General features: G+C 44.6%; 2 protein-coding genes across 3 annotated transcripts; both read right to left on the bottom strand.

Moving 5' to 3' along the window:
* Nucleotides 1-233: 233 nt before the first annotated feature.
* Nucleotides 234-8,197, bottom strand: LOC100836005 (probable LRR receptor-like serine/threonine-protein kinase At1g56130). Of its 2 annotated transcripts, XM_003581624.4 has the most exons (25): nucleotides 8,058-8,197; nucleotides 7,666-7,862; nucleotides 7,395-7,581; nucleotides 7,203-7,274; nucleotides 6,184-6,255; nucleotides 6,026-6,097; nucleotides 5,690-5,761; nucleotides 5,510-5,581; nucleotides 5,341-5,412; nucleotides 5,116-5,187; nucleotides 4,947-5,018; nucleotides 4,799-4,873; nucleotides 4,601-4,672; nucleotides 4,434-4,499; nucleotides 4,272-4,337; nucleotides 4,097-4,141; nucleotides 3,907-3,971; nucleotides 3,445-3,824; nucleotides 3,156-3,354; nucleotides 2,497-2,658; nucleotides 2,293-2,411; nucleotides 1,875-2,085; nucleotides 1,567-1,798; nucleotides 1,332-1,482; nucleotides 234-1,038 (listed from the first exon to the last, which is right to left on the bottom strand). In XM_003581624.4, exons 2-25 carry the CDS (start codon nucleotides 7,817-7,819, stop codon nucleotides 661-663), a joined length of 3,138 nt encoding a protein of 1,045 aa, XP_003581672.1. In that variant the 5' UTR covers nucleotides 7,820-7,862; nucleotides 8,058-8,197; the 3' UTR covers nucleotides 234-660. The 2 variants fall into 2 exon arrangements, with proteins under 2 accessions (XP_003581672.1, XP_014751226.1); XM_014895740.2 differs by lacking the exon at nucleotides 8,058-8,197 and having other exon boundaries at nucleotides 7,666-8,034.
* Nucleotides 8,198-9,956: 1,759 nt separating this feature from the next.
* On the bottom strand, nucleotides 9,957-17,995 carry LOC100836312 (probable LRR receptor-like serine/threonine-protein kinase At1g56130). The gene is made up of 24 exons (XM_010242123.3): nucleotides 17,749-17,995; nucleotides 16,961-17,147; nucleotides 16,777-16,848; nucleotides 16,295-16,366; nucleotides 16,129-16,200; nucleotides 15,750-15,821; nucleotides 15,562-15,633; nucleotides 15,412-15,480; nucleotides 14,971-15,042; nucleotides 14,803-14,877; nucleotides 14,641-14,715; nucleotides 14,445-14,516; nucleotides 14,280-14,345; nucleotides 14,126-14,185; nucleotides 13,828-13,872; nucleotides 13,662-13,726; nucleotides 13,165-13,550; nucleotides 12,881-13,079; nucleotides 11,962-12,123; nucleotides 11,755-11,873; nucleotides 11,260-11,470; nucleotides 10,941-11,172; nucleotides 10,703-10,853; nucleotides 9,957-10,503 (listed from the first exon to the last, which is right to left on the bottom strand). The coding sequence occupies exons 1-24, from the start codon at nucleotides 17,837-17,839 to the stop codon at nucleotides 10,153-10,155; spliced, it is 3,048 nt and encodes a 1,015-aa protein (XP_010240425.2). The 5' UTR covers nucleotides 17,840-17,995; the 3' UTR covers nucleotides 9,957-10,152.
* Nucleotides 17,996-22,389: the final 4,394 nt, after the last annotated feature.

Consider the following 22,389-nt stretch of genomic DNA (forward strand, 5'->3'; position numbering starts at 1 on the left):
TTTCTGCTTGTGCTAAAAGGAGACGCGAAAAAGAAGCAGCGGAAAACCTCCTGCACGTTCCTAGATTGCGCACGTACGTAATGCAGCGTATGGTACACAAACACTATTCTAAAAATCTTCCTGATCATTATTAGGGATGGAAAAAAGGGAGACGCGAAAGGGAAGAAGAAACGCAAGGACGACGCTCGCTCACAACAAAGGCGTGAAACAATGTCAACGGAACACGGCATTGGTAGGTCGGTCCAGCGAGCGAGAAGAGTAGAAGACGATCGATTGGCTGTACGTACATGTGATTGATCGATTCCGTGCGTGGGGCACGGGCAAAACGCCATCGATCAGGCCAGGAAGATGCCTTGTTAATTCGTCCGTAACGTGTCTCCCGGGGGTTGTTGGCTTACGCAGCTTGGGCACCACGTTGCCCGACCGACCGATCGATCAGACCTCCCTCGCACATTATTAGGGATTTCCATCCATCGCAAGGTGTCTGCTTGGACAATAAAGTCTGCTGCCTCACAAACCAAATTCCCTCCAAAGATATCACAGAAGGCATCTCCTTCGCCTTTGCCCTTTGCTATACAATATCATCACCTGACGTACGATCATCACCTGAGTACCTGAGGACGAAGGCTAACACCTTTCGGTCCGTGTTGCGCACGCCTGTCACCTGCCCTCGTCGATGATGGAGGTGAACAGCGGCGACGGGCTCAACGGCGTGCCATCCCCAGCAGCATGGACGCCGGACGACTGGTTGGTCTGGCTGCTCGAGCCGGCCTGGCTGCTCGAGTACGTGTAGCTGCTGCTCCCGGCCTTGACCTGCCACTCGGTGATGTAGCTGGGCTTGATGACCTCCTCCCCGCTCGTGTCGGCGTCTCCCGTCAGCATGGCGACCACCCTCGACATGGGCGGACGCCTGTGGGGCGAACCCTGCGTGCAGATGAGCGCGACGCGGATCACCCGGAGCACCTCTTCGCTGTTGAATTCCGAGAGCTTGGGGTCCACGAAGTCCAGGGGGTTGCCGTTCTCGTACAGGTCCCAGACCTGCAAAGTGTCGAGAATTTCAGAGGTTAAATCGTGCTACATTGGCCTTCCACATCTTACGCTAGCTAGTACCCTAGTACTCTCGAAATATAATGAATTCAAGGAAGAACTGTAGATAGTTTGTGAACTTATTCTAGAAGAACTGTAGCATATGAATATCTTCTCAATTTTAGTACAAATCCCATTTATAGATTTTGCCAACAATACAGCAACCAAATCACACTTGTGTTTTTTGGGTTTAACTTTCACAGTGGTCTCACCCCCTTCCTTATTGCAAGAAAAAATGATCTTACCCTTTCAAATATATAAGTTGTTTCTTCTTCTAGCGTAGTGTGATGGTTTGATTCGCCAGCAACAGTCTCCAATGCCACGACGCCGAATGCAAACACATCCACCTTCTCAGTCATATGACCTCTCATGGCATACTCAGGTGCAAGATAACCACTTGGGAAAGGAAGCCAACCAATGGCTGTTAGAACATATTTTTCAAATACCTTGACAACATATGAGAGATGAAGATCTACTTACAATGTGCCAGCAACTTTTGTGCTCACGTGAGTCTTCTTGTTGTCATAAAGCTTGGCAAGGCCGAAATCCGAGATCTTAGGGTTGAGATCAGCATCTAGTAAGACATTACTGGCCTTTATGTCCCTGTGCACAATGCGGGCGCTAGACTCCTCGTGAAGATAAGCTATACCTCTTGCTATGCCTAAACATATCTCAAATCGTGTTTGCCAGTCTAGGTTCAAGCCTCCCTTTCCTGAAGATATGGTTGAGGCTTAAATTTCTAAATCAAAGTTGAACACAGAGTCATGCCAAATCAAATGAAATCATACCAAACAGTGCTTGATCAAGGCTTCCATTCTCTAGACATTCATAAACCAACAGTGGTGTGTTGCTCTCGAGGCAGCAACCATATAACTTTACGAGGTTACGGTGTTGAACTCGAGATATAGTTTCTATTTCTGTAGCAAATTGGATTTTTCCCTGATTTGATGATTCAGAGAGCTGCTTTACTGCCACCACTCTTCCATCATTTAACTTACCCTGCAAGAGAGTTGCACTTATCAATTATACAAGGTATTTCCAAGCTCAGGGATTAACCAAGTTTTTGCTAATGAGTACACTTGAAAAATCATATCGTCTCACTATGTTGTATACTATTTTTCTGAAACGGTTGTACACTACTATTTAGGCTATCGCGAAGCAACCTTTAAGCATTATCAAATTCAAAATGTATTACAACAAACAAACCTTGTAAACTGATCCATATCCTCCTTCACCAAGCAGGTTACTAGAGTTAAAATTTTCGGTAGCTGCTCTTAGCTCGCTATAACTGAAGACATTTGGTCTTCCAACTATAGTGTACAGCTCTGCATAACAAGGCAAAACAAGTCTTAGTGTAACTATGTGTACAGTCAAGTAAACAATGTTATACTGGAATATCAAATGGAGTACCTTCTAATTCCAATAGCAGTTTTCTCCGTTTCTGCCTCCATACAAAGACTCCGGCAAGAGCAGCCAATGCAAAAACTGCCAGACCAATTACAACTCCAACAATCACACCAGTTTTACGGCTGCTCTTGTTAGCCACAGATCTACGGACAGTAGGGGTGAAATCTGAAGAAGTTAACTTAATTTGAGTATGGAAAACTTCAAATATTACTTAACTGAGATCGAATTGGCCAGTTTAAATTGATCATATTACATCACATAGAAAGGTGGACATGTTGTGCAATGTAAGCCCTTATTGTGGGTCTTTCGATACTCATTCTAGTTCTCATTCGAAATAAAATATATTCAACTTATGTAGGCATGGATTTCTCGGTGCGCATATGTAGGCCTTATATCCAATACCTCTGACATAGAAACTATCTTCATGGGAATGGCCATAGAACCTTTCAGTTAGAAATGTAAAATATCATGAAAGATGAATGTATCTTTCACAGCAAAGTTTCGTGTTTGAGTTTTACTTAAATATAAAGTGTTAAAGGTTAAAATGCTATCCGTATGCATACTACGGTGGCATGTCTTCATGACCAGGGATGGGTAGTACTAGTATTTGTTTCAATTGACTCAACAATATAGAACAAAGAAGTTCTAGTACAGGTCCATACTTGGAGTCGCGCTCAAAGCCGATATTGCAGGCCCATAGTAGCCTTGAGTAGGAATGCAGCAAGTACCCTTGCCAGCCCAAAAGAGATGAATCTCTAGGAAGTTTTTCACCACATGAACAATGTACTGCTTCTTTACAACAACGAAAGATTTTCCTCCTGCAGCCTTTCTTATGTCAAAGTTCTGCTCCTTGCGCTCTCCCTATACAAACATAAAGCAGGAGAATGTATTGCCCAGTGTATATGAACTAAAAGCATGTGATACCAGCATAATATCAAGCTTGTAAGTCACCTGGACATAGATATCAAAAACCCTCCTCCATCTGCTTTTCCAAGCCTGCGGGTCAGGGGAGTCAAACTCTGCAAACTGAAGTGTCACTGTGTAGTTCCCATTCTCGAGTCCAATGCCATAGTATCTCAAAGAAGATGGTGACATCCTTGCCGTTTGGAACAGTCCAGAATCTAACGTGTTTTCAAATTGGCGTGAACTGTAGATTATGTAACTTCCATTGGGTGGATCCATGAATCTTCCACTGCTGCTAATACCCCACATAGGTGCACCGCCAACATAGTATGATGCAGCACCCAGATTGGCATTATCAGCCTGATACATGGAATTATCTGAGCCTGATATGGTTCTACTACCACCACAGTCTACCGCAAAAGAGGAAGCTGCACATAAATAATATTATTTACTTGGCAATCTGTAGTTATGAGTCTAATAGGCACAAAGTGCAAAGAGTTGAAGGCTTACACTGTGGAGAACCGAGAAAACAGGGGGTATTTCTCTGAAGACAATTTAACCCCCATGGCAAAACACTGTAAATGCAAATAATCACTATTTTAAATTCCAGCTACAAGCTCAGATGATTTCGAGAACACATTGAGATGGATAATTCTGCCTACATGGTTCTTGGTAGGAGCAAATTAAATGCAGCAAGTACCTGTCATTGGAGCTATCCATCACAAAGTCGTTTGCCACCAAATTCCTTAGTAAAACACAAGACGGATGTGGTGGAAAAATCAGTTCTGTTTTGTTCAGTTGACTAAGACTGGCTTTGTATGTTTAATCAGTAAAACAAACACACAAGTACAAAAGTTTCAAGATGTGCAACATACAATTGTAGGTTTTTCTGGGTAGCCCAAGAAGGAAAGCTTCCTGAGAGGTGGTTGTATGAAAAATCTCTGCAGAGAAACACGATAAAATTTAGAAAGTAGATGCAGACATATTTTTGTCAGTGAGAATAGGGGGGAATAAATTCAAAGAGCACATCATCATACAAATTGGTAAGTAGGGGATTCTTTGTGGCTGGTAGACTCCCCGAAAGGCTATTATTGCCAAGAAATCTGATTCAAACACATTTTGAAAGCAGAATATTAGCAAATATCAGAGAAATAGGATTCCACTCGAAAAGCATTATGAAAAAAAGTTAGCAAGTAATGCTTACAGAAAACTGAGCGAAGGAAGATTAAAGATTGACCGAGGCATTTGGCCAGTAATATTGTTAAAACTTAAATCCCTGCACCAATAGGAAAAGCAGTATTAAACAAAAAAAGTATCACGCTTTCAGCTAAAATTACACCATAGATGAAACTGGAAAGAAGCTCCACTTAGTTGTGGTTTTTCTGATAGGGAAAATGCTTACAGTAATGTTAAATTCACAAATTTGGAGAAGTCTACCAATGAAAGCGTGCCAAATATCTTGCTATTCCTCAATACTCTGCAGGTCAGATAGTAACATTTTCAGGATCTTAAGCTCACATGGGAAGTAAAGTAGGGAGCATGTGCCATACAAATCACCCAAAGATGGCATGTTTCCGACGAATGCCAGGGAAGAGCTTCCATTTACTATGTCGCCTATTCTTCTGTTACATTTAGACAAATAAAATGCTCCTATCACTGCCATAGCTTATCTTTGCAACAAGAACACAGCTACTGCAACTGAAAGTGCTAGTAACTTACAGGCTTGTCAACTTAATAAGATTGGAAAGGCTTTTTGGAATCGGGCCTTCAAATGAGTTCCCTTGGAGCCTTCTGCAAGTAGATACATATTTGGTTAGTAAATAAGTAATGCAAATTACTTTCCAGAATTAAGACTGTATGTACCTGCCATATTTTATGCACACGAAAAAAACAGTTAGAAAAATTTAATATATCGGTGATAGGTGGAACATATATATATCTTACAGTTGGGTCATGTTGGTCAAGCTCCCCAGATAATCAGGTATCTGCCCGGTGAAATTATTATCCGATGCCCACCTGGATGCATGGTGACAGGAGCATCCAAGATCAGTGGTTGAAAGTTAGAACCTTAATTATAAATCCAGAGATTGATATCTTTTTTAAAAATAATTACAAGGTTGACAGGTTCGTAAGCTGGGACAACGTCGCTGGTAGAGGACCACTGAAGTCATTACTATCAATGTACCTACAGTTCAAAGACAGACATCATTTTCCATTCAAGCAGATGATTATCAGTGAGAACATTGACAATCATGTAAAGGGCAATGTAGAAGTGATCAAACAGATCACTCACAGCTGCTTAAGTTTTGTCAATTTCCCCAGCTCATCAGGAAGGGAGCCGTTAAAATTATTTGAGCCCAGTGCACTGGAAGTATAAGATAAACAAAGTTAGGTCTGCAGCAATGTGAAAAGGATGTGACCCTGAATCATTTCTAAAAGTCTGTGTGCTGCTCAATATTTGATGAGAAATATGCTCTGCTTTTGTTAATACTCTACTATACGATATTGTTTTCAATTTGCATGAATGGGAAGACACATCAGCCATATTATGTGCTCTGTTATACTCCCAAATAGTTACACAAATGGAAAGCACTGATCTAACATTAACACAAGAACAGATTGATCTTACAGTGACACGAGATCAGTAAGATTCCCAAGCTCCTTAGGGACAGGTCCAGATAATGCATTGGTGCCCACGGTTCTTGAGATATTGAAGGAAAAGACTGTAAGATTGGTTAAAAAGTAAGGATTGTGCTGCATAAATGTTTTTGTAGTTCAGAGTCTTACATGTACTTCAAAGCAGTCAGTTCCCCAATGAACGCTGGCAATGGGCCAGTCAAGCTGTTTTTCCTGAAGTCCCTGAAACGATAACACCAGAGACCCACAACTTTAATTACGTGTATATATCTTAACTTAAGTTGCGTCATCCAAAACTGTACAACAAATCGGCAAAGCTATTGATCGTAAGTGTTCATCACAACTGGAAAGCAGTAATTCAGCAACGATGTGATAAACTGATGATACTGATGTTTCATGGTTGTAAAACGTGGCATGGTTGATTTTCACCTGATTACTGAAAACAAATCGGCTGTATTAGCCTAAACTCTGCTAATTAGATTTATACCTCCAGAGACCCTTCAACTCTATCAGATGTGGTCGATGGAGCTGATGCGCTCCACCTCCACCGACATTCTAAGAGACCATACCTCCGTTAGGGTACACCAATAGCCTAGCACACCAAACCGTTGTGTTTGAAATTTGAACTCTGAGAAGCAGGAACGGACTCGCCACTCCGGCGGGCGGTAAGCAAGCGCCACCCGCACGCGCGGACAGCTCTCTCGTGGGAGCCGGCACGGCTGCGAGCCTGCGAGCGGCCGCCGCCCGCCGGGCAACCTCTCCGGCCGGCATTTGGGTTGGGAGTTTTTTTTTTTTTTTGAGAATGGGGTTGGGAGGTGAGACAGGTCAGGTGCGGGGTGGCGAGTTTTGGAATGGGCTGTAAGTACATGGGCTGAAAGAAAGCATAGCTGCCTCTGCTTCTCTGGGCCGGCCCAACAGCTATCTACAGCAGTCTCTTCTTTCTTCTAGTACGGAGTAGTACATGCCAATGACATTTCCCAAAATAATTCCCCAAAGGAAATAACATTGAACTGAAAGCAAAATTCATAAAAAAAATCCGAGCAAGCACATTATCCATCCAAGAAATCCAACTGAGGACACAAACGAATCAAGTAAAACAAGGCATGGGCTTTCAGCTTGGTTTTGCTCAGAGACCACCAATTCGAGGCAAGAAAAACGACAGCACATACAGTTTGATGAGGTGAGTGAGGTTCCGCAGCTCCTCGGGGATCGGGCCAGCCGCGTCCAGCGAGTTTATCTTCCTGCTCAAAACAATCCAACAACAAAACATGTTAATTCTCCATGCTCGACATGATCAATTGATCACCTCAATTCACATGCTAATTAATGAAAAAAACTTGCAGGGAATTAGTTGTAGTTACAGTCTGGTGACATGGCAGAGCGTGCCGTTCCGGTCGGTGCAGTCGCACTTGATGGCCGGGTTGAAGTTTGGGTTGTCGTCCAGCGGCGTGTCATCGGTGGCCGCGCCGCTGCACGGGTTGCCGCTCACGTTCCACGACGCCGGCGCGCGCAGCCCCAGCTTCCCCAGTATCGCGTTCACCGCCGCCGCTGCCACGCACAAACCACCTTATATATATCCGTAGGTGAACCGAAGATCCAACAAGAACTAATTTCTCCGACGGCTATATATACCTTCAGTTGGGTCAGTCTGCGGCGGCGGTGGCTGAGCCTGGGCAGCTGCCCGCCATGAGGAAGAACAGCACAGAACTGACAGGAGGAGGAGGAGCAGGAAGAGCACGGAGCCATGGCGGACGGACGAACCACTCCACGTTGGACTCGGATCCATCTTTCTCCCGCCCCGAAACCCGGATTACAGTCCTAGTGTCCTACTAAAAGAGGCGATGAATCAGGGCAATAAAGTGGGCATCCATTAGAGATTCAGAGAACTGGCTAGCTAGGAAAGCAATGCGATAAAGCGGACAAAGAATGTGCAGGGTAGCTAGCTAGCAATTTGTTTATGTGCAAGTGCAAGGGGCACTCTAGCTAGTAGGAGTATAGTATACTCCTCCACTGATTGAGCTCACCTGCTCCTGCAATGCGGCCGAAGCATGCAGATCGAATTAATGATTTGTAGAGTTTATGGTTTAGCTGGTTGGCTCTGCTGAATTCCAGATGAACATCGGTCTGTCGGACGGGTGTCGTCCTTTGCAGAACGAAATAATTGATCGGTTGATTTTTTAATTACTGGCTTGGTCGCTTGGACCTAAGATGTGACAAGATTGTGTTCTCGCGAATCCAGCAGACTTCTGTTTGTCCTGAGTTTAGATCACTTTGGTCTTCGTCTCTTTCTTTCTTTCTTTCTCGTTCCAAAAATATCTCTAGCATTTTGTCCCGAGTTTCCATGTTAAGCGGTCATGTACATCTTCCTAGCTAGGCCCGCCACTTGATGCTTGAAAAGGAAGTAAGCATGCAAGGATGCGCACAGTTAACACGGAGTGGGTGAAGGGGCAAATAAGTGTTTTTGAAAACTCCATGGGTGGTGTATACACTGCATTTATATTTCCCTCTGAAGATGTTGGGTTTTTCTTTTAAGTTAAACATCGTACTAGATGGGTGTGTATGATTGCAAGGCGGCTAATATAATATCGATTGGTGAGGTGTGTATTTACGTCCATATCATTGCTAGAGGATTTATAATTAATAACGCACGAGCTAGGTTTGTTAACTTGGTCGGTCCCTTTGGTTGTACTGGCAATTTGGACTTGAACATCATAGATCTTGCAATGTGGCATGTTGATTAAGTCGAAGCCAGAGAAAGCAATGCCTTTAGCCGCAAATAACATACTCCGGTTGGAAAAAAAAAGCCGCAAACAACATACTAAAAAGCTGCCACGTGCCCACGTCGACTAGAAATAACATACTCCAAGGCATGTCGACTACAAAATTATCATATTTTTTCTGGCCGGAATTACTTGTCTGCTGATGTTGTCTTTTTAACCACACACAACTTGCCCAATTATAAACTGCTACTTGCTCATTTTTAAAGGAACAAAAACCACTCTGATCAACACTTAATCAAACCTTCCTAAGAAAACACTTAATCAAGCCGATTCAGACATCCTACCCAACATCCTGCTCCTAATGCAATGAACCAACCAAAACGCCGATGCCAGACCAGCTTATGCGCTGCTCTGATGCCGTGACTAGATCGACCATTAATTCCAGGAAATAATGGTCAGGACTCAGGACTAAAGATATCTAGAACAGCTACGTTTTATTCTTCCACCGGACAAGCTTTGTAGGAAAATGTTGACGGGATAACGTCAGCGACTCTGCGTCACGGACGCTAGCACGTGTGCAGTTTTGTCTAGCTTTCACCGTTTCCGTGGGAGAGTCGAGAGCTTGCTAGAGATATTCGAGCAAATCTCTGGAGAGCGTCAGTGTGGAGACCAACAAGTAACCATCATCTCCTTTGTGAAGGAAAAAAAATGTAACCGTCTCACCTGCTTATTATGGTCCAGTTTGGAGGCTAGGAATAACTGTATACTGTACTATATTTACTAAAGGAAAATTTCATAGTCCAATATCGCTATCACCAGATGGACAGTCGGCAGCAAAGCACGTGGACACGAACGAACCCTCCTCGGAATTCAAAAGTTGGAAGTCATGGAGCTCGAGGCTAGCTGGTCTAGTTTGGTTCAGGTGGGATAGCTATAGCCGAGCAATTTATTAGGAAAAAGAATGAAAATTTATAATCTGAACTTGGTTGGTATTGTATGGCATGCATTATTCTGTTGAAGGTGTTGTTTCAAGTCGTATTCAGGGTGAGAATCTTTGCTCCGACTTTCCTTGGTTGGACCCAACGTCGTCGGCGTACGAGCGTCATCGCCTGCTTAAAGTCGCTGTCCTGGAGTAGCTCAGATCTATCTGGAGTATTTGGCATCCTCCGTTCCGTTCATGCAAAGGCCGGCCGTAGCGAAAACTGCAAAGAAATTAGCAATCGAGATTTCCAGTTTCAAGCACACAAAATTTTACTTACTACACCAACTATACAGTTCTGAGTTCCGACACAAGCCGAGGAAACCAAAACAAACCTGCTCTACGCAAAAATGACAGCACTTACAAGAAATCCGCAGTAGCTTCACTCCCAACACAAACAACATACCCATCGGACCGATATCACCTGCCTTCGTCGATGATGGAGCTCAAGAAGGGCGACGAGGTCCGCGGCGAGTTGGGCCTGGGCGCCGAGCTCGACTGCGCGCTGACATCGGTGCTCATGTAGCTGGTGGTGTCACCGCCCTTGATCTGCCACTCCGTGATGTAGCTGGGCTTGGACACCACGTCGGGCGCCTCGACGTCGCCGGTGAGCATCGCCACCACCCTCGACATGGACGGCCGCTGGTGGGGCGAGCCCTGGGTGCAGACCAGCGCCACCTTGATGGCCCGGAGCACCTCCTCGCTGTCGAATTCTTCGAGCCTCGGGTCTACCACGTCCAGAGGGTGGTTGGCCTCGTACAGCTCCCAGACCTGAAAAACATTGAGATGGTATGTTGGTTTTAAGTAGTTTTATGGTGTTTGATTCGACGAAATCAGTTCTTTTTAGTTGTCGCGATATTAAGAGGAAACTGCAATCGATCCGCTGTAAATTGTAAAATTATTGAACAGACTACAGAAAATCAGAGCAGACTAAATCAATATTGATTTGGAGATGATGTAGCGAGCTTACCCATTCGAAAATGTAAACCTTGTCTTCATCAAGTGTGCTATAGTAGTTTGGTCTTCCAGCTAAAGTCTCCAATAGCACGACACCAAATGCAAATACATCAACCTTCTCTGTCATATGGCCTCTCATGGCATACTCAGGTGCGAGATAACCACTTGAAGAACGAGAGGAATATCAACATTAGCATACATATGAAAATAATACATGAACATAAAGGTTTGCAAGACGGAAATGCACTTACAATGTACCAGCAACTTTCGTGCTCACATGTGTCTTTTGGTCATCATAAAGTTTGGCAAGCCCGAAATCGGAGATCTTAGGATTGAGATTGGCATCAAGTAAGACATTGCTGGCCTTTATGTCCCTGTGCACAACTCGGATGCTAGATTCTTCATGAAGATAAGCAAGACCTCTTGCGATGCCTAAGCATATTTCAAAACGTGTTGGCCAGTCTAGGTTTGAACTCCCTTTTCCTGCAAATGAATGTTTAAGTTTTTAGGTCTTTATACTGAGCGCGAATTTCCAGGTTCCAAGTTGCATCAAATGGAAATAATTTGTACCAAATAGAGCTTTATCCAGGCTTCCATTCTCCAGGTACTCATAAACCAGCAGTGGTTTATTACCCTCAAGGCAGCAACCATACAATTTCACGAGATTGCGGTGCTGCACTCGTGATATAGTTTCTATTTCTGCCGCGAATTCCCTTTTCCCCTGGTGAGATGCTTCAGATAGCTGCTTCACTGCCACTAACCTTCCATCAACTAACTTTCCCTGCAAGAAGATGGCATTTACCAACAATGCAAGTTTCAGGTACCGCACTGCCAAATATCATTTGCTTCAGATACAGTGAAATAAATCATATAAACCGCGCTGCCAAATTTCATTTTAGGAATTTTTTTAACATGCATATGCAGAAACTGACATACAAAAAAAGAAGTCATATAAACCGGTCTATGTCCTGATGCTTACTTTTGCTTCTAAGTACTAACTTATCAGAAAGTTACTTTCAGAACGATTAAACAAAATTCGAGACTGTATATACAGGATGAACCAACCTTATAGACTGACCCATATCCACCTTGGCCAATAAGGTTACTAGAACTGAAATTTTCAGTAGCTGACCTTAGCTCAGCATAGCTGAGTACATTAGGTCTTCCCACAATACTGTACAGCTCTGCAAGACAATAAAAGATATAGCAAGCTTATATGGAAGACGTCTTTGATCACTTAGAAGACAGCATGAGCTTAGTATTACCCCATACCTTGTTGCTCCAATAATAGTTTTCTCCTTTTCTGCCTCCAAATAAAGATCCCGGCAACTGCTAGTAATCCTAAAACTGCCACAGCAACCAAAACACCAACAATCACACCTGTATTACTACCGCTCTTCTTTACCGCAGCATTACGCACTGTAGGGGTGAAATCTGAAAAAACTTTACTAGTTAGAAAATTGCAATCACAACAGAATCAGTATATTTCAAGTGTGGTTGAATGAAAGGTTCTACTATGTGTAAACTGGTTGGTGTATTAGATATTAAATATTAGGTTATACAATGTGTAAACTGGTTCAGGCCTTTCACTTCTCAAAACTTTTCTTAAAGAAATCTAACCCATGCGGCCATACCTTGTATTCCTGCGTAACTACTTTTACTACTCCGTATATTCGTTTACTAGTTCCCTTGTGATTTGTGAACTTTTTAGAAAGATAAATGTCTTGTGAATGCTTAACCAACTTTATAGCTGATACAGTATAGGCTGTAGACAAATTGATGTTTCTATTGTGAACTTTTTAGAAAGATAAATGTCTTGTGAATGTTTAACCAACTTTATAGCTGATACAGTATAGGCTGTAGACAAATTGATGTTTCTATTTAACCTACATTTGTTTTGAACTTTTGATCAAATAAGTTTGAATGCTTTAGTTTGAACAAAGCCTAACTGGATGTTTTGCCACTTCTCATGGTACTTCTATACTTGCTACGAGTACATCAAGGACTAAATGAAATATGTACAGTAATATCAACCTTTATTTTTATGTTGATGCTCTAATATTTTAGATTGCATTTATCTCAAGCTGCATAGGATTGCATTCAGCATAATTTAAAACTAATTTCTTCAAGTTAACCTGGAGAATACATGGTAGTCAATATTAAAACCATTATTTCAAGTTAAGGGGAGTACTTGGTGTTGCACTCAAAGCTGAGATCGCAGGGCCGTAGTAGCCTTGAGTAGGGATGCAGCAAGTGCCCTTGCCAGCCCAGAAGAGATGAATGTCAAGAAAGTTCTTGGTGACTTTAATAGTGTATTGCCTCCTAACAGCAATGTAAGATTTCCCGCCAGCCGCCTTCCTTATGTCAAAGTTTTGCTCCTTACGCTCACCCTATACAAGAAGAAGAATGAAAAACATGGAATGGGTTATAAGCTAAGTGTATTGGTCATCAGCTATCAGCAGGACTGGAAACTACCTGGACATATATATCGAAAACCCTTCTCCCTGTGCTCTTCCAAGACTGAGAGTCTGGAAAGTCAAACTCTGCGAACTGAAGTGTAACTGTATAGTTTCCATTTTCAAGTCCAATACCAAAGTATCTTAGGGATGATGGTGACATCCTTGCATTCCGGAACAGTTCTGTATCAAGTGTATTCTGAAACTGTTGTGAACTGTAGATTATATAACTTCCATTTGATGCATCCATGAACCTTCCGACATTGCTAACACCCCATGTTGGTGCTCCAGTAACATAATATGACGCAGCTCCAAGCTTGGTACCAATATCATCAGGTTGGTACATAGAATTATCTGAGCCTGATATCAATCCATTACCACCGGAGTCCACGGCAAAGGAAGAAGCTGCAAACAAGTTAAATTATTTAATATCAATAGTTTAGTAGAACTGCAGTTACAGGTATATAGTTCCTCAAGTACGCATATGCTTGAAATTGTTAAAGACAGAAGTCGCACACTGTGGAGAACCAAGAAAACATGGTGTATTGCGCTGAAGGCACTCCCACCCAGTAGGTAAGACACTGCAAATGTAACAAATTGGCATATTGAGCACAAAATACAAGCTGAGGGAACCTAGTAACTGTATTTGAGGTCTTGAGGAGATACTTAAATATGGACGAACCTGTTACCGGAACTATCGGCCAAGAAATTGTTTGCCACCAGATTCCTAAGTAGAATCAACAACAGGCAAAAGTTAGAAGGCATTGTTCATAATTAACATATTTAGGGATACATTGATATATCTTAAACAAATAAAAATTAAGTTAGGCATAAATAATTGGCTCGATTTTGTACATTGTGAAAGTAATGAGTCCCAAACTCCCAATTCAACAATAGGAACCATATGTCTCTTAAAGAACTTTATCAATACTTATAAGATATTGCACCATAACAGCAAAATCTCAGAACTTGGAACTTACAATTGCGAACTTCTAGCCCAAGAAGGAACACTTCCTGAGAGCTGGTTGTAAGAAAAATCTCTACATAAAATGAAAATATGAAAGCACCATTAGAAACTTAATAAGCACACCCCTGCTGTTATTGTGCAAAAAAACATGAACCGCATTGACATACAAATTTTTAAGTGAAGACCCTATTGAGCTTGGAAGGCTTCCTGAAAGGCTATTATTCCCAAGAAACCTAGTCACAACAAAATTTAGAAACATTAGAAAGAGGAATGAGAAAAGTCCTTCTTAAATAGAAATACGTTTTGCAAGTCAAGATAGTCCTAGTCCATACAAGAAGTTGAGTGAATTCAGATTCAACAAGGTTTGTGGTACTTGGCCTGTGATATTGTTAAAACTCAGATCCCTATAACAGAAAAAAATGAGAAAGGAAAGAGGTCATCAACCAATGTATAATCCATAGGAGGGCATTTACGTATCCTGCACAAAAGGCACTTGTCTGCAGTTTATTGTCGATATAAAATGCTTACAGTAAGTTTAAATTCCTGAACTTTGAAAAGTCCACTGACACAAGCTTGTCAGATATCCTACAGTTTCTCAATACCCTGTAAAGAAACACATTACATGCTTTAGGATTGAATAACTTGGTGAATTAATTTAAATTCGGGCTGCAATTTGAGCCATTAACATACAGCGTGCTCAAAGATGTCATGTTATTAAGGAATGCGAGTGAAGAAGAACTCCCATTTAATATATCACCGATTCGCCTGCAACATAGAAATAGATTATTCATTTCCCTGCTGCAACCTGGACATTCAAGAATGACAACCTAGCTATTATCATCAGGAATTGGCACTTACAAGCCTGTTAATTGGACAAGATTGGAAAGAGTAGCTGGAAGCGGACCTTCAAAAGAATTGCCTTGAAACCTCCTACAGTTGAAAAAAAGTTCTAGTTAGTCATTTCAAGCATATTTTCTTCACGGACACAGTAACCTAGCAGTGAAATAAGGGAGGTCTACATTCTTTGGTAACCGCAGTGAATTTATGTAGCTAGAAGTGCAAGTTATTTCTGAATATACGAGTACTGTAAAGTGATTGAATGCCTGATACCATCATCGTTTTCAAAACTAGCAACCATCTAAGCTTGAGTAGTGAGAGGAGGAGGGTGCAATGTATACCAATACTCATCTGACATCTATCCTTAAATGGATTGTTTCTAAAGAGGCCTCTGATGGAGATTCCGAAGGTAAAAAAAAGGCTCTGGAAATACTGTGACTTATAGATCAGTAGCTATCTTACAGTTCTGTTAAATTCCAGCTCCCAATATAATCTGGTATTTGCCCAGTAAAATCATTATCGGATGCCCACCTAAACAAAGAGAAGAAAAACACATAAGATTGAATGATGTGGAACATTATAATGACAACAACACGTCAATAATAGGCATACAATGTTTTCATTTTTGTAAGCTTGGAAAGTGATGATGGTAGTGAACCACTAAGGCCAGCACTGTCGATATACCTGTAATTGAGAGATACAAAAATAGCACACGTTAGAGATGGAGCCGACTAGTCCAAGCCAACAACATTGGCCTGGTAGAAGGAAAATGGAGTTACAAGAATTCAGTAAACACGTACAGTTGCTCAAGTTTGGCTAGGTTCCCCAATTCCGAAGGAAGTGGGCCACTAAAATTGTTTGAGCTAATGCTCCTAAAAGTAGATAAAAAAAATTCCAAGTTAGGCATGAAAAAATTGAAAATTATATTCTAGGGAGCATGAAAGCTATCAGCACAGTACCCTTCAAAGCGAGTGCAGCTCCAAGACCTCGATACTAGAATAGTATTTTCATTTACTGAATATTGCAAAGTTGAGGTTGTTGGCATATATGTTATATTCTCAATTTAATGGTTCTCCACATCTTTATATTTTCGAATAATTTCTATTTATAGATTTTATAATTAAAAGTACTGTAAAGTTGTATGATCAAATATGAATTATGAAAAATCTATTTTCTTACAGTGATACGAGATTCGTAAGGTTCCCGAGCTCCTTTGGTACAGGTCCAGATAACGCATTGATGCCAAAAGTCCTTATAAGTTAAAGAGATAAAAAAATATGAGATAAAATGAAAGCAATAGATTTTTCCCACCAAATGAAATCATGATTTGAGTTCTAAATCTCACATGTACTGCATAGCAGTCAACTCCCCAATGAACGATGGTAAAGGCCCTGTTAAGTAATTTTGTCCAAAATTCCTGAAACAAAATTAAATCGATGCAAAAGATATTACTGTGTGGAACTGGGATATCATGCAGAATTATTTTCAAAGTTACGATGGTGTGTGAATTTTGTGTGAAATTGGGATATCGTACAGAATTATCTTCAAAGTTAATACTGTAAAATAATTCGTTTTAAATTAGTGAATAGTGTATAACAAATAATAGCCAATATAGTGATAACTGGTGTCGAGGCCGTTTTCCTTCATGGAATAAGGGATGCCCCATTTTGGCAGCAGAATTAACGGGTAAAGAGCCTACTCCACGAATGATCTACAACTAGAAATTCCTATTCTAGGTTTCGAAACCAAACCAGACTTCTCCATGCTTCAAATACAGTGTTTGTTTTCCCAAAGACCATTTCACGTGCGAAAGTTCAGAGTTCATACAAATTGGTCAGGCTCGTGAGGTTCCGCAGCTCTTCAGGTATCGGGCCGACCGCATCCAAGGCGTATATTTTGCTGCAAAACAGGTAACCCCGTCAGTTGATTCACACTGGCATTTCATCGAACACCCTGAGCGCGGGGGGGATACGAGAGGGAGTGTAGAAGCACAACATCACGGCACGCTTACATCCTGGTGATGCGGCAGACGGAGGTGTTGCCGCCGGAGCAGACGCACTTGATGGCGGGGTTGAAGGAGTTGTCGTTGTCGATGTCGGTGGTGTCCGTGGCCGCGCCGGTGCAGAGGTCGCCGCTGATGTTCCATGACGGCCCCGCCTTCTGCCCGAGCTTCGCGAACACCGCGTTCAGCGCCGCCGCTGCAAAGAACAGAACAAACCCCGGGTCAGATTAAATAGGGCGATCCTCCAGGCCGCGGCTGCTGGGCCGTCCGATGCGGATCCGTCGGCCGAGAAGCCGTAGCCGGAATGGAAACCGCAAAAGTAAAACTAGACAGACGACACCGGACATGGTTTTGGACTTTTCTGCGTCGACGAGCCAAAAGTCAAAAGCCGAAATATGATAAGCCATCGGCATCGACGTGCCTCGATTGACCTTCCAACCGAGACATCCGGAACGAGCTACCAGTTCCTCGGGGAACAGCAAGATCGCGTGTTCATATTTGCATTTGCAGATAATGGGGATGAATTGAGCCGATCGACGACAGGAGAAGCGCGCGTCCGCAGGCTTTCTTCAGCAATTGATCGAACAGAGCAAAAACAGAGGCGAATCACTGGGTAACTCACCGCTCCGGAAGCGAAAGCTAGCAGGAGTATCAGGAAGGATTCTCTTCAGGAAAAGAAAAACCAACCAAGAAACTGGCTGGTCGATTCAAGATAATTCAGGTCCCATCAGGAATGAACAGCGTGGAGAGCAGCTAAATCCTTTCGATCCAGGGCAGATGAAATCAAGCATGCTCACCGTCACCCGGATGAGTCGTTGATGCTTGTTGAGCTTGGGCAACCGCCGCAAGAAGCAGCAGCAGCAGCGCCGCTCCATGGAGCCGCCTCATCTCCCTCCTCTAGCTCAGCTCGGCTGCTTCTGATTTCCAAGAGAAGGTGGTGGTGGTGAGATGAGCGATGGGAGGAGCTAGCTGGGACAAGACTACAAGAATACAAGAAGGAGATGAGCCCTTGGAAAGGGACCTGTGTGTTGGGGCTCTTGGAGGCATACGGGTTGCTTTGGTTTTTGATTTTGATTTTCTCCAAGTGGGAGGAGAAGAACAAGGACCAACTTGGATAATTGGCTCACCACGTGGGGTTCCAGTTATTAAAAAAACGGTAGTAGGAGTATAGTTTTCCGAATGTCGGATCGGAATTGGCTGGCTGGCTGGCTGGCTGGCTGGTGCGGGTCTCTAGGCAGCGAGCCCGCCGCCAGCCCCACATGCAGGTCCACATGCGGCCGTTGTGACAGGGAGGAAGTTGCCAAGCTGGACAGCTCTAGCTCTGTTTGGGGCACGCACACTTGACCGCCGCGCGCGCGCCGCACAACGAGAAAAGGTCGTCTCATATCTTTGTTTCTTTCTTTCTTTCCTCGCGTGTGCAGGTGGACGGATTCTTTCTTTATATGATGACGGGGAAAGGTCTCAGTTGACTTGTTTTTTTTGAATGGTTAAAAATCAATCAATCGGGAACTCGTTGGTTCATTTGGGTGGTTCGACATTGATGGATGGGATGGGTATATAGTACTGTACTCAGATATGACTGCGAAGAAGGAACAGCTTAGCTGCTAAGTTAATCAGCCCCCGGTTTTCAGAAACGAAGGAAACTGTCACGGCTAAGTTAATCCCAACTATCCCAACTACATGGAAAAATACTTTTCAGCTACAGCCTTCCACCATTTTGGATTATCCCCATCAAACTTAGAAAAATCAGTTTTAGGCACACGGGAATGAAAACGGCGATCCTCATGATGATCAGTAAAATGATAACCGTCCAGATCATCTTCCTTGCCAGAGTATTCCCCCAATTCAAATTGCACAGGAGATTGGGCGAAGGTGCGCTTACCCTTGACCAGGGTAGGTCCTGGTGCTCGAGGAGCCCCAGACACAGCACCCTGGTGATGTGAAGTTGAGCCATGCCCATTGGGCCGAGGGGTCGTCGTGTCGTCAGACGGACGCGCCGCCTTCAGAGTTGCCACGCGCGCATCCACAGCTGTGAGGGATGTCTGCAGCGTCTCCAGGTGCTGATCCACCTTCGGCATCCAGAGCTGCAAGGCCTGAAGTGCTTTGGCGACCAATTCCCCTTGAGTCTTCACTGCCGTCAGATCGCTCTGCAGCCTTTCCATCACAACCCCTTCAACGATGGAGTCCACCGCCGCCCACGAGATGCGCCCCCGCTGATACACGAATCAGGTCTGCACACAGGAATTTCACAGTCGTGGGATGATCACGACCAACCCTTGCAGCCGCCCAATCTGTATCCGAGCAGTCTACCGCCGCCACATGCCACCGGAGTTGCCGCAAGATGTGAGGCAACACGCTGCCGCCGCGAGAGCAAAATATGTGTGGAATTTTACGAGAGAGCCCAATCACACACACTCTGACTCCCGAATCGCTGCCCGCAGTACCAATCGAAGAAATCCGACGAACTGCGACTCCCTTTTTTTTTACAGCTTTTCTGACGAATCCACCCAAGAATCGGTGGCTCTGATACCAGATGAGACGATACAAGAGGCTATATAGTTGGGATTTGAGTCTTTACTCACACAATCGCTCGGCGTCACGCTGAGAAGGATGGAATCCGATGAACTGAGTTCTCGGCAGAGGAGGAAGAGAGATGCCCGCATGGGGTTTGGGTACAAGTTTAATCAGTGCCTTTTTCAGAAGGAATCGCTAAGCCATATAAGCTACGGTAGAGTAATTTCCTGCTGGGCCTGGGCTGTCTTCCTTGTTGACGCCTGGGCCTCACGCCTCCTGAAGTGCTCGTCTGTACGTCTTTTCTCACGCAACGCCTGGTCCAGGTACTTAGCCGTGACAGAAACCAGACATGCTTTCGGCTGGATTCATCAGTCCTTGTGGTCGGCGCCTGTTGGGCATGAGCAGCCTCGGCAAGAAGAAGCAGCAAGCACGGAGAGCCATGGTCCATGCATGGAGCTAGCTCAGCCTCTATTTAGGCATCATATCCTTCCCCCCTTGTCTGCCGCTCTGCCATAGCTCTCGTAGATAGAGTCATAGTCATAGAGATGGTGATCGACAAGAGCCTGAGACAACTTCAGTCTTGCTTAGAAAGCGACATGTGTGCGAGGAATAGCCGATATTGTAGTACGAGTAAAATGCACCGTTAGTCATCTAACTTGTGTTGGGGGTTCAATCTCGTCCTCATACTCTCAAAACGCTCATCTACGTCACCAAACTTTAAAATACGGTGCAATATGGTCCTATACGACGGAGACATACGTATTTCGATGATGTGACACGTATCTGACAGGTGGGGCTATCAAACAGCATACATTAGTGTGATGGTTCTTTTCCATAAAAAACCCTACATCCTATTTAATTAACAACCGCCATCTCTTCCTATTCCTATGGCCACCACCCAGCATCCTGATCCCCTTCTTCTCCGCCGGCAGCCACAGAGAAAAGGCACCAACCACCAAGCACTCAGACTCGCAGACGCTATTGAAGCCGGAGCACGCGGTGAACGCGTTGACATGAGCATCGTGGACTCGTGGCGCACTGTCGCCCATGCTCTACTGCAGCTCGTCGGACTGCTCGTCAACTGTTGGCAGGGCGACCTCCACCTCGTCCACGGCGGCGTGCTGAAGGGCCACAAGAAGGTCGTGTTCTGCCTCGCGGCGCCCGAGGCGCTCTTGTTCAACGGCTCGGTGGATAGTACCATCTTCGTCTGCAGCTGCAGCTCGGTGGAGCATTTCGTCGAGCACATGGCGGGTGTGGGTGTGGAAAGCAGCTGCAGGAGTTGGACGGAGCACGGTGACCGAGCGGGCAAGGAATTAGTCGAGGACGGGGTCGGAAGCGAGCTAATCCTGCTGCATACCAGTGCTCAGCCTCAAGTTCTCTTCGGATTGGAGGATGCGTGAGGTGAAGGAGTGTGGCCTGTGGCGCTTGAGAAGGAGGTGGTGTGGACTGTGGAGTCAGCATAAAGGTGGCGGAGGAGGATCGACGATGGGGCCCTGGCGGCGGCCAAGGAATTGGGAAGCCGGCGAGGTGAGCTTGGGGATGGAGAGAATGGCTTTCATGGTGACCATCGTCGAGATGCAATCCTGCTGGCCTGTCCGTGTGGAGGCCGCAGCAGTACAGAGCGTCCTCCTGCTCCACGCGTCCTTCGTATGCACCGTCGCCGGCATCGGAGAGGAAGGGCCGCAACGCCTGTTTTCGCCAAGTCCCTCACCGACGGCTGCAGCTGCTGCTGCAGGAGGGATGAGAGCGGCACGGAGCTCGGCCACCGGCCCGCAAGGTGGGGAACCCTACCACGCCGTCACCCATGGTGCTTGATGCCAGAAGCGACATCGTGTGGCTACAGCGCGCGTCGTGCAGGCGTTCACGATGTTCGCTCCGCTCCGCTCCGCCGCAGTCAAGAAAAGAGCAAAGAGGCGGAGCTGAAGGATGAAGATGATGGGTTTGAGTGGGTGGGGCTGTTAGGGGGGTTATTGCAATTTTCAGCATGTCAGCTAGTGGGTCCTGTACATCAGATACATGCCACATCAGCAAAATACGTACGTCTCCATCGTATATGATCGTATTGCACCGTATTTTAAAGTTTAATGACCTAAATGAGTGTTTTGAGAGTATGAGGACTAGATTCAACCGTCAACGCAAGTTAGATGACTAACGGTGTGTTTTACTCTAGTATTATTCCTAATAACGAATAGTAGTCCTGAATCCATGATGTTCCTCCGTCCTTTGTCCCGGTACTGTGTACGGATTGTTAATTTCTGGATAGATGCGGCGGTTGGTGAGTGTCTGACTGTCTCTATGCAGCCGCCGGCCCACATCCGCGTGCGTCGTGGACTTCATGGCGGCCCGTCCATGGGAACACGATTTCTTATTCCCGACGTTGCTGATGTGGCTGTTAGCCTGTGGCCCTGTGTGCACAGCTTTGACAGTTTACCCCGCTGCAGTAATACGAGAACAAAAATATATTACTAGTAGTACTTGTCTGCCTTTTGCATTTTCTGCGTGTGGACGGGTTCCAATTCGAGGGAATAATCTTGTTGCGACTCTGATGGTTCAGGTCGGACTTTGAGACGGGTGCATGACGTCGCATTTTTCCATGGTCGAGGGTCGACTTTGAGACGCCCTTTTTTTAAAAAAAGAGAGAGAGAAAAAAGAAATGATTATGCTCGTGAACCTGAAAGAGAAAAGAAAATGCGATGCAGATTGAACATCAGTCTCTGGGCCTGGTGGATAACCTGTGGCCTGTGGGCCAGAAAACCATGTTCTTCTTTCTCCCGCTTCGCCGCCGAACTGGGCCATACGGGCCTCCGGACTACAACCCTCTCACGGGCTGGGCCTCCAAAGCGATCATCCCGTCATCCCCGTCCGTGCCAGACGTCATTTCACTAGCTTGCATTTGGGCCTTCATTTGCATGCACCAACTGGCA

This window comes from Brachypodium distachyon, chromosome 5 (assembly GCF_000005505.3).
Source record: "Brachypodium distachyon strain Bd21 chromosome 5, Brachypodium_distachyon_v3.0, whole genome shotgun sequence".
NCBI lineage: Eukaryota > Viridiplantae > Streptophyta > Magnoliopsida > Poales > Poaceae > Brachypodium > Brachypodium distachyon.

Coding starts and splice junctions, on each gene's coding strand:
- LOC100836005 (XM_003581624.4), bottom strand. CDS start 7,819: ATGGATCCGAGTCCAACGTGGAGTGGTTCGTCCGTCCGCCATGGCTCC. Junction 6,256..7,202: donor CTCACTCACCTCATCAAACT/GTATGTGCTGTC, acceptor TTATCGTTTCAG/GGACTTCAGGAAAAACAGCT. Junction 3,825..3,906: donor TTTTCTCGGTTCTCCACAGT/GTAAGCCTTCAA, acceptor ATTTATGTGCAG/CTTCCTCTTTTGCGGTAGAC.
- LOC100836312 (XM_010242123.3), bottom strand. CDS start 17,839: ATGAGGCGGCTCCATGGAGCGGCGCTGCTGCTGCTGCTTCTTGCGGCG. Junction 15,634..15,749: donor CTAGCCAAACTTGAGCAACT/GTACGTGTTTAC, acceptor TCTCAATTACAG/GTATATCGACAGTGCTGGCC. Junction 14,346..14,444: donor CTGAATTCACTCAACTTCTT/GTATGGACTAGG, acceptor TGTTGTGACTAG/GTTTCTTGGGAATAATAGCC.